This window comes from Sinocyclocheilus anshuiensis, unplaced genomic scaffold (assembly GCF_001515605.1).
Source record: "Sinocyclocheilus anshuiensis isolate Anshui unplaced genomic scaffold, SAMN03320099.WGS_v1.1 scaffold81, whole genome shotgun sequence".
In the NCBI taxonomy this organism is placed as follows: domain Eukaryota; kingdom Metazoa; phylum Chordata; class Actinopteri; order Cypriniformes; family Cyprinidae; genus Sinocyclocheilus; species Sinocyclocheilus anshuiensis.
In genome coordinates this window covers 618,452-629,041 of record NW_015537945.1, presented here as the reverse complement: position 1 = coordinate 629,041, position 10,590 = coordinate 618,452, and the positions used below count along the sequence as shown (strand labels likewise).

General features: G+C 35.3%; 1 protein-coding gene across 2 annotated transcripts in view; it reads left to right on the top strand.

Moving 5' to 3' along the window:
* The window catches only part of LOC107663931 (X-ray repair cross-complementing protein 5-like), a 33,328-nt gene that overhangs the window by 12,739 nt on the left and 9,999 nt on the right, over positions 1-10,590 (top strand). For both annotated transcript variants that reach the window (XM_016454343.1, XM_016454350.1), the window contains 5 exons: positions 5,997-6,109; positions 6,484-6,546; positions 7,394-7,531; positions 7,627-7,717; positions 9,747-9,877. In XM_016454343.1, coding sequence (XP_016309829.1) covers positions 5,997-6,109; positions 6,484-6,546; positions 7,394-7,531; positions 7,627-7,717; positions 9,747-9,877 — 536 coding nt within the window. The remainder of the gene's footprint in view (positions 1-5,996; positions 6,110-6,483; positions 6,547-7,393; positions 7,532-7,626; positions 7,718-9,746; positions 9,878-10,590) is intronic.

Sequence of the window (10,590 nt, the reverse complement as noted above, 5' to 3'; positions counted from 1 at the left end):
TTGAGGTATTCGGCCAATCACAACGCACTGGATAGCTGGCCAATCACAGCACACCTCGCTTTTTCAGACCAATGAGCTTTGTAAAAATCGACGCGTTTCAAAAAGGCGGGGCATAGAGGAGAAACAATAATGTACAGTATGTGGAAAATAATGTGTTTTTTTTACTTTAAACCGCATAAACACATTTCATTACACCAAATACACAAAATAATGTTCTTTTTAGCAGCATCATATGACCCCTTTAATTAACTTCTTGTTTATTGAACTGTTGTAAAAAATCAATATCACATTTGAAATCATGGTCATTTTTGGAGAAAAACGGCACTCTTCATGGGAAATTGATTAATGAAGTGGTATAAATATATACATTTTCTGTCCCCATGTCTTGAATTCGTGATCATTCTAAATGTATTTTAATAGACTGAATCACGCAGTGAAAGAACGCACTCTAAAAGCGCACGCACTAGACTAGACTTCACATAATGCATGCACTGCACTCTGTAGGTGTTTTGAATGGTTTTAGCAAAATACTCGATAATGTCAAATCGAACATCGTTAAAACAACAATTACAATATATATCGCACACCCCTAGCGCATGTTTTTTTCCCCCTTCATCTTGTGAAATGCCAGTCCAAATCAAATGCCATCACGGTCCACAGGCCCTGATCTGCATTACAAAATATATTTTATTATTTAGTGTATAAATGTGTGTATATATAATAAAATCAATTTTATAATTATATAAATAAATTATTTTTAATTAAATAAATGTTATTTATTTAAATAAAAATACATAGTATAAATAATGTGTATATATAAGTAATTGTTTTTTATATATATCAGTATATATATATATAATATACTGTTTTCTATGTGAATATTTTGTAAAATGTCAATTATTCCTGTGATGCAAAGCTGACTTTTCAGCATCATTACTCCAGTCTTCAGTGTTGCATATCTTTTTTTGAGTTGAATTTGTACTGATGATAATTGCTTAGATCTATTAATGCTTAAATCTGCTACTTAATATACAGTGCAAATTGAAATCCTGATAAATTCATGGAAGTACATTGGTCGTGAAGTGACTGTGTTGATGTTTGCTGCAGTGATGCTCTGCAGAAGCTGTCCATCTTCAAGTGCATCGACAGGAGGCCGATGGCTTGGCCCTGTCAGCTGACCATCGGCAGCTCCCTGACCATCCGCATCGTCGGATACAAAGCTGTGAGTTCCTAATAGATTATGATCAAAACGGGTTGATGTTTTCTGCTGTGATTTGGTCTAATATTGTGTTGGTTCTCGTAAGGTGACGGAGGAGAAGGTGAAGAAGTCCTGGGCCATAGTAGAAGCTCAGAGTCACCAGAGAGACGACGTCAAGAGAGAAACGGTTTACTGCCTGGATGATGATAATGAAACTGAAGTACAGAAGGACGACACTATCCAAGGTGCGGAACAAAGATTGAAAATGCCACATTCACTGGGATTTTTGCAGTCATTCGTAGCAATTTCAGATTTTGGCCACATCAGTTGTTTTGTGAGCGTAGTTGTTTACCTGTTTAAAAAAACTATTAATATTCAGTAACGGTGTTTCCCAAAAAGCAGCGCATTCAATTGGCTGCACCACAGCAGACTTGTCAATAAATGAGTACAAAACAGCGTTTCTGAGCACTGTCGCTGTTTGGACTTTTAAATATGAACATAGTTTGTTTGTTAATATGCACATACAGTCAAACCAAAAATGATTCAGATACCAGAGATATAATTTTTTATATTTTTTTACTAGTTGGTAAAGAATAGGGGTGTGAACCTACACTGGTCTCACGGTTCGGTTCAATTTGATATCACGATGCATTGGTGATGCACTGCATCCTCAATTTTCAATTTTACTTCACATGTATACAATTTTGTCAATAAATACAAGCAGTCAGATATATGAACCGAACCTTTAATTTTACCTGCTCCAAGAAAACACGCTTCCTGAATGTATCGAACATCAAACAAAACTCAAGTCTGGGCACAGAAGACAACAGGAGCCTTTAGAACAAATACACAAAAGTAATTACTAAATACTTTGCACTGACAAGCGTTAACAGCTCAGGGTGAAAACGGCTGACGTGGTTTCTCGAGTTAGTGGTATAACTCCTGCTTATTTTATTTGTGCGTGACATGATTTACACACAGCGTGTGTCTTCTCCAGGTCGTGCTTACCAGGCTGTTCAGAAAAGCCGAAATGTGCCCAGATGTCGGCTTTTAAAGTAGTTGGAGCATTTATAATTACTCGCACTCGCGTCTCGCCTCCCTCCGCCATTGTATGCTACCACGACAAAGCACATAAGTGACAAATGACGTCAGAAAAGCGTCAGTACGTTATAAACGGTTATGGTCTATTACTGAACCGATACCGAATTGTCCTCGTCTGCATCGCGATGCATCGTAGAAATGATTACTTTCGACACCTCTAATACAGGACACTATAGTTTATATATGTAAGTGAGGATAGCAAAATAAAGTAAAGTGTGACATATTATACCCAAACATTCTTCATCCAGAGGACTACCAGTAAAATTGATACAAATTTGGGACCAAAAATTATTCAGACACTTTGACCTGACGTGTTTTTTCTTTAATTGCTAATGCGAACTTTTTACACCACCGACTGAACAAAATTAAGCATTGCTTGGTAATTCGTTGACCTAAATTGGTATTTAATTTAACAGCTGACAGCTATTCAATATAATTAATTACATACCTTTCTATCAAAGTTATCTGACATTATCAAGATGAATTTGTTCTGACACAGTTCTTGTCATATTTTATTACCATTTTCTAAACTATAGTGAATAAACTGTGATGATGTGAGAAATGTTGAAGGTGTCTGAATACATTTGGGGTTGACTGTAGTTTGGTACTCATACGCAGGCTGTGCGCTGCATGAGACAAAACAGTAATCTAGCCAAAACCACTGCATACAGTCGCTCTTTAGTGCAGATGTATGTTGATTTTATCAGACAATGTTGCGATTGTAAATCAGGATTTAAAGGGGTCATCGGATGCGACATGCACTTTTACAAGCTGTTTGAACTGAAATGTGTGTTGGCAGTCTGTGTACACAACCACCCTATAATGATAAAAATCCACCCAGTTTTTTTTTTTTATCTACTAAAATCTTTACCCCTTTCTCAAATCGAGCCGATCTCAGATGCACACACAGACAGGCCCCTCCCACGATAGTTTGATTGACAGTAGCGTTTCTTTTTTTTTAATCGTTTATAATGTTTTCCCCTTTCTTGTGACCTCACACAGACAGGCCCCTCCCACGATAGTTTGATTGACAGTAGCGTTTCTGCACAGACTGGACTGGTGTCTTACCTTAGACCCGCGCTGAGTGAGCTGTCATCAGTCCGCCATTGTTTCACCGCCGGAGCAGATGTAGACAAGAATGACTCCTAACAAGCGATTGAGGTGTTCTGTTGTTGGATGTAATAATGAACATAGCAGTCGTCATTTACTCCCGACATCTGAGCCGCTGAACTCGCAGTGGATTACATTTGTTTTTGAAGGGAATGCGCCCCCGATCTGTCTAAATGCGTCTATGTTCATGCGAATCATTCGTGATCCAGCTTCACCTACAGAAGAAGTGAGTATAAGGTTTTTTAATGAATCTTTGCAAATCACCTTTCCTAATAATGTGCTAATTAGCAAGTTTCACGATGAATGCGGCTAAAGTAAACAGTCCCTCAGAGAGCAACTTGGAAGAGAGGGGCGGAGTCAGCAGAGCTCATTAACATTTAAAGGAAAATGCTACAAGACGGCTTACTCTGAAAAGAGCTGTTTTTGACAGGGTAAAAAATGTGTTTTTTACACTACCATTGAGAAATTTTAACCAAACTATGTTACAGACTTTTCATTAAGATCCTAAAGAATCATATCAACTTGTGGAAAATGGGCATCCAATGACCCCTTTAAGGAGTAAAGTGAGTGTGACTCCTCCTGGTTAACATGTAGTATTAATGGGTCGTGTTTAGTCACTATTTATATTTGTTTTATTTATGACAACAGAAAATATGTAAATGAGGACAGCTTTATTGGGAATTCAGTTGTATTAAAGTATGTGACAGCTTAGAGAGTAGAACAGATATGAAGTGCCAAAACTTGTCTGAACGCAAACCCGACGCAATAACCTCATAAATATGCGAATTAATTATGTGACGTCACCTGCCGCCACAAGTCTCACAAAATCCTGTGGGAAACACTGAGTAATATTATCAGTTTAACTGCACTGACACTATCGGATGAGACCAAAATTTGCAGGTCTTTAAAAATTCACAAATTAAGGCTCTAAACTGGCCTTAAATTGAAACTGAAAGACTTAAATTGATAAAGTTATGGCATTAAATGTTGCATGAAGAATTAGTTAAAAATCTTCCTCAGTGTTTTGTCCTGTTTTCTAATACAAATCCTTACATTTACTTTAGATGCAAAATGAAGATATGAAGTCTTTTTCTGAGAAATTGAACAAAACTAAGTCACTTTTGCTTAAAGCAAGAACAAATATGTGACCCTGGAGCACAAAAGCAGTCTTAAGTCGCTGGGGTATATTTGTAGCAATAGCCAACAATACATTGTATGGGTCAAAATTATTGATTTTTCTTTTATGCCAAAAATCATTAGGATATTATGTAAAGATAATGTTCCATGAAGATATTGTGTCAATTTCCTACTTTAAATATATCAAAACGTAATTTTTGATTAGTAATATGCATTGCTAAGAACTTAATTTGGACAACTTTAAAGGCGATTTTCTCAATATTTAGATTTTTTTGCTCCCTCAGATTCCAGATTTTCAAATAGTTGTATCTCGGCCAAATATTGTTGTTTGTCTCAATAAATTGTGTTAATTATAAATACAGTGGTTAAATTCTATTGCTTTTTGTTTTAAAAAAGGTTATAAAAAATGTCAATAATTATCGATGCCGAACGATATGAAACATTATATCGTTGATACATTTTTTAGCTATATCGCCCAGCCCTAGTGTAGAGTTACATTCAAGCAATTTTAAGGCATGAGAAAATTATTTTCACAAGAAAAAACATTTAAATATGTCATTTTGATGATCAAAGATAAGTTTTAAGGGTTAAAATATTTGACCACAGGGGGACTTTAAGACCTTTTAAAGGCCTTAATTAGTGGAAGAGCAAATTAGGACCTTTTTAACACCTGCAGAAACCTTAATGAAAAACAGCTGTGCAAATATGTCTAGCACAGTCTCTACCAGTTGACCCGTACATGCTGGAAGTCATGAAGCACATCTCATCGATTTCAATCACAGCTTCAGTGTTGATTTGATCCATTCTCACCTGCTGCCGAACACGATGTCCTATCCTAACAAACCATACATCAATGGAAATCTTATTTATTCAGCTTTCAGATGATGTATAAATCTCAATTTTGAAAAATGTACCCTTATGACTGGTTTTGTGGTCCAGGGTCACATATGTCAATGGGGAATGAAAACTCAATTTTCCTTTGGATTAAGTAGATTTTTTTCCAAGCCCATTGGCAGATACTTGTTCTTTTTAATCATAAACTATCTTCATTTTGATCAGTTTCACAGAAAACACGGTTGGAAGTTGTATTTTCAAATTTTAAAGTGTTGCTTTCTGCTCCCTAGACATTTACATTTAGAGAACATATTGATGTATTGTGATGCCTTCCATTTAGTCCTTAAAACTTCTTTAGTTGGTCTTAAAAAGTCTTAAATTTACCTCTGAAACTTGCAGAAATGCTGATTGAAACTAAACTGAGCTGAATCACTGTTGTCTTCTGTAGAGCTGCTTTACAGCTAAAATTGATTTTGTTTATGATTGATGAATTCTGCAACATTAACTGCTATTTTTCTAGGGTTTTTTGTGAAGCTGTTTTGACTCAATCTGTATCGACTAAAGCGCTGTGAAAATAAATGAGACTTAAAAAACAAGACCCTTCTGTTTCTCACAGGTTTCCGTTATGGAAGCGACATTGTGCCGTTTTCTAAGGTGGACGAGGACCAGATGAAATATAAGTCAGATGGGAAGTGTTTTTCTGTGCTTGGCTTCACTAAACAGGAGCTGGTAAGATGCTCTCCAGTAGATGGCACACTTTTCAAACGAGTGCATTTTATCATATAGCTGAAATATCAGGGATTTTTACAAACTGTACTTTCTATAGTGACTACAGTTCTTGTTATATTCAGCTTTGTGAGTGCAATCTTTTACAAATCTCTATACAACTTGAAAAAAGTGCAAGAACCCTGAAAATAGGAAGCTACTGATAACAAATGGTCAAGTCCGTATGACGATTATTTTAGCACATACTCCAAAATCAAATAATCTTAATAAGCATGTAATAATCTTAATTTTAGCATTTTGTACTGTACTGATGTGTCTTGCCTTGTTTTTTCCCTCATAATAATGTACAGTGACAGTTGTTTGTTGGTTTGGTGCAGATTCGTCGTCATCAGTTTATGGGAAGCCAAGTTGTCAAAGTTTTTGCACCCAGAGACGATGAGGTGAGTTTTACACAGCTTTCTGTTCATTGTGAAATTATACTGGAATTTACTGTAAATGTAATAATTGTTAGTAATTGTGATGTTTGAATACATACGGTAGTGACAAAACATCTGAGGACACATCTAAAATGATTTTCACTTGAAACTGGAAATTAACAAAATTTTAGGGTTTTGAAAAAGTAAAATAGTGTGAAATTAAGAATATTTATCGGTAACTAATCAAATGTGACGTTCTATTATTCATGTCCATTTGTCACGCAAATTATTATGTTGATAGTATATTTAGTGTTTAAATTACAATATTGTTCAAAAGTTTGTGGTTGCTATGATTTTTAATGTTTTTGACAAAAGTCTCTTTTGCTCTCCAAGGCTGCATTTATTTGATTAAAAAAAGACTGTAAAAATAGTGAAATATTATTACAATTTAAAAAAAGATCTTTATATGTCAATATATTTTAAAATGTAATTTATTCCTGTGATCAAATCTGAATTTTCAGCATCATTACTCCAGTCTTCAGTGTCACATGATCTTCAGAAATCATTCTAATATGCTGATTTGCTGCTCAAGAAACATTTCTGATTATCATCAATGTTGAAAACAGTTATGCTGCCCAATTATTTTGTGGAAACTTTTATTTCTCAAGATTCTTTGATTAATAGAAATTTCAAAAGAACAGCATTTATTTGAATTAGAAATCTTTTGTAATATTATAAAAGTCTTTACTGTCACTTTTGGGCATCCTTACTGAATTAAAATATGAATTAATTTAAAAAAAAAAAGCTGAAACTTTCAAATGTTAGTGTAAATGTTTTGTATTAAGATAATAGTTTTATTGTACGTATGCAGCATGCAGCAGTGGCGCTGTCCGCTCTGATTCGTGCCCTCGACAGTCTAAAGATGGCAGCGATTGTACGTTATGCTTACGATCGTCGCAGCAACCCTCAAGTGGGCGCCGCTTTTCCCTGCATAAAGGAGAAATATGAAGTATGTGGATTCATATCAAACAGAAAGCACACTATAAATGATTCATCTTCAGTATGTTGCACACCAGACTCACTCCTCATGTCTCTCATCCTCAGTGTCTGCTGTACGTGCAGCTGCCGTTTATGGAGGATCTCCGACAGTTCACATTCCCAGTGTTGGAAAACAACAAGAAGTTCACGCCTTCAGGTGGGCCGTCAGATAAAAAAGACCCACAATACAGCAGCCAGTTTCTATCAGATGTGTATACAGCTTGCCTGTATTGCAATTTTGACTTTTTTTTAACTTCCGCAGCATTATGCTGTATCAGCAATTTCTTTGGTCCTCTCAGGGTTTCTGCAAAGTCTTGCAAGTCTTATTATGCTAAAAAGGTCTTAAATCGTAGCAGACGAGTCTTAACCTATAGTTCAGTCATGGTATTAAATGTTGCATGCATTGCATAAAATTTTATATCTTTGTCAGTATTTTTGTCTTGTTTTCCAATACAAATATGTGACCCTGGAGCACAAAAGCAGTCTTAAGTCTCTGGGGTTAATTTAAAAAAAAAAAGCTGAAACTTTCAAATGTTAGTGTAAATGTTTTGTATTAAGATAATAGTTTTATTGTACGTATGCAGCATGCAGCAGTGGCGCTGTCCGCTCTGATTCGTGCCCTCGACAGTCTAAAGATGGCAGCGATTGTACGTTATGCTTACGATCGTCGCAGCAACCCTCAAGTGGGCGCCGCTTTTCCCTGCATAAAGGAGAAATATGAAGTATGTGGATTCATATCAAACAGAAAGCACACTATAAATGATTCATCTTCAGTATGTTGCACACCAGACTCACTCCTCATGTCTCTCATCCTCAGTGTCTGCTGTACGTGCAGCTGCCGTTTATGGAGGATCTCCGACAGTTCACATTCCCAGTGTTGGAAAACAACAAGAAGTTCACGCCTTCAGGTGGGCCGTCAGATAAAAAAGACCCACAATACAGCAGCCAGTTTCTATCAGATGTGTATACAGCTTGCCTGTATTGCAATTTTGACTTTTTTTTAACTTCCGCAGCATTATGCTGTATCAGCAATTTCTTTGGTCCTCTCAGGGTTTCTGCAAAGTCTTGCAAGTCTTATTATGCTAAAAAGGTCTTAAATCGTAGCAGACGAGTCTTAACCTATAGTTCAGTCATGGTATTAAATGTTGCATGCATTGCATAAAATTTTATATCTTTGTCAGTATTTTTGTCTTGTTTTCCAATACAAATATGTGACCCTGGAGCACAAAAGCAGTCTTAAGTCTCTGGGGTATATTTGTAGCAATAGCCAACAATACATTGTATGGGTCAGAATGATTGATTTTTCCTTTATGCCAAAAATCATTAGGATATTAAGTAAAGATCATGTTCCATGAAGATAATATAAATATATAAAAACTTAATTTTTGATTAGTAATATGCATTGCTAAGGACTTTAAAGGAGATTTTCTCAATATTTAGATTTTTTTGCACCCTCAGATTCCAGATTTTCAAATAGTTGTATCTCGGCCAAATATTGTTCTATCATAACAAACCATACATCAATGGAAAGCTTATTTATTCAGCTTATTATGTATAAATCTCCGTTTCGAAAAATTGACCCTTATGACTGGTTTTGTGGTCCAGGGTTACATATATCAACATCCTTAAATTTACTTGAGATGCAAAATGAAGATATGACGTCTTGTTTTTTGAGAAATTGAACAAAATTAAGTGAGTTTATAGTTAAAACAAGAACGAATATCTGTCAAATTCACTTCCTTTTGATACATTTCTCAGAAAAAAAGACTTGTCATCATGTGTTGTCTTTGCATTTCATTTTAAAAATGTTTAGATATGCACTGGGAATCAAAACAAAAATACTGAGGAAGAGCATCAGTTTTGTGCAGAGTGATTATGAGCTATGGTAAAAGTTATTTCCATATTCTAGATGAGCTATTTTTTGGAGATCGGTTAGAAGTTGTAAGGGCTGCTTATTCAACTTATTGTGTTTCTCCTTAGACATTTACATTTAGAGAACATATTGACGTATTGTGTTCCCTTCAGTTTATTCCTTAAATTAGAAAAAAAGTCTTGAATTCTTGAATTTACCTTCATAAAACTTGCAGACACCCTGCAGCCGTTCTGAGGCACATCCAGCCGAAAGGAGATGAATATTGATGTTGTTGTTTGAATATGATGTTGTTTGTGTGTATGTCTCTGTTCAGAGTCTCAGCTGTCAGCCGTGGACGTGCTGATCGACTCCATGATGCTGGTGGAAAAGGATGAGGATGGAGAGAGCGTGGATGTCTTCAAAGTCAACCACATTCCAAACCCTCAGTTCCAGAGACTTTTCCAGGCATGATGGGACGGGGTGGTGGACGTTTCTCAGTTTTTATCAGCCTGACATTATTTGATACTGTCATAACAGTCAAATGCATTTGCATTTATGCATTTAGCAGATGCTTGTATCCAAACTGACTTGCAAAAGAGAGCAATGCATAGATTCAAAATGTTTAATGTAATTAGTAAAATACAATTCTAGCTAAAAAATCAAGGTTTTGCACTAAATAAACTCTGAATAATATTTAAGCATTTTCATTCATATGCATACATTTAACTATACATAGTCCTAAACAAAAATATTTACCTATATATTTTGGTAACAATTTTAGAATGAGTAGATCATTCAGTAGCTAATATAAACAAAAAAATGTATAATACCTTTACAGAATTTATTAGGTGAAAATTAATTTAAACTATACTCTTAGTTTATACATCTTAAAATGCTTAAACACTTAACCAATAAGCAAATATTAAAATATTTTAAAGTTGTGTAAATTGATAAACCATAGTATACGTATTAATTTTAACCTAGAATAATAACGGTTTTGGGTCAGTTTTTTTATATTTTTGAAAAAAGTCTTCTGCTCACCAAAGGCTGCATTTATTTGATAAAAATACAGTAAAATTTGTGTAATATTACCGTATTGGCCCGAATATAATACGACCCTGATTATAAGACGACCCCCCTTTTTCCAGATGTACCTTTTGGAAAAAGGCTTTTTAAAA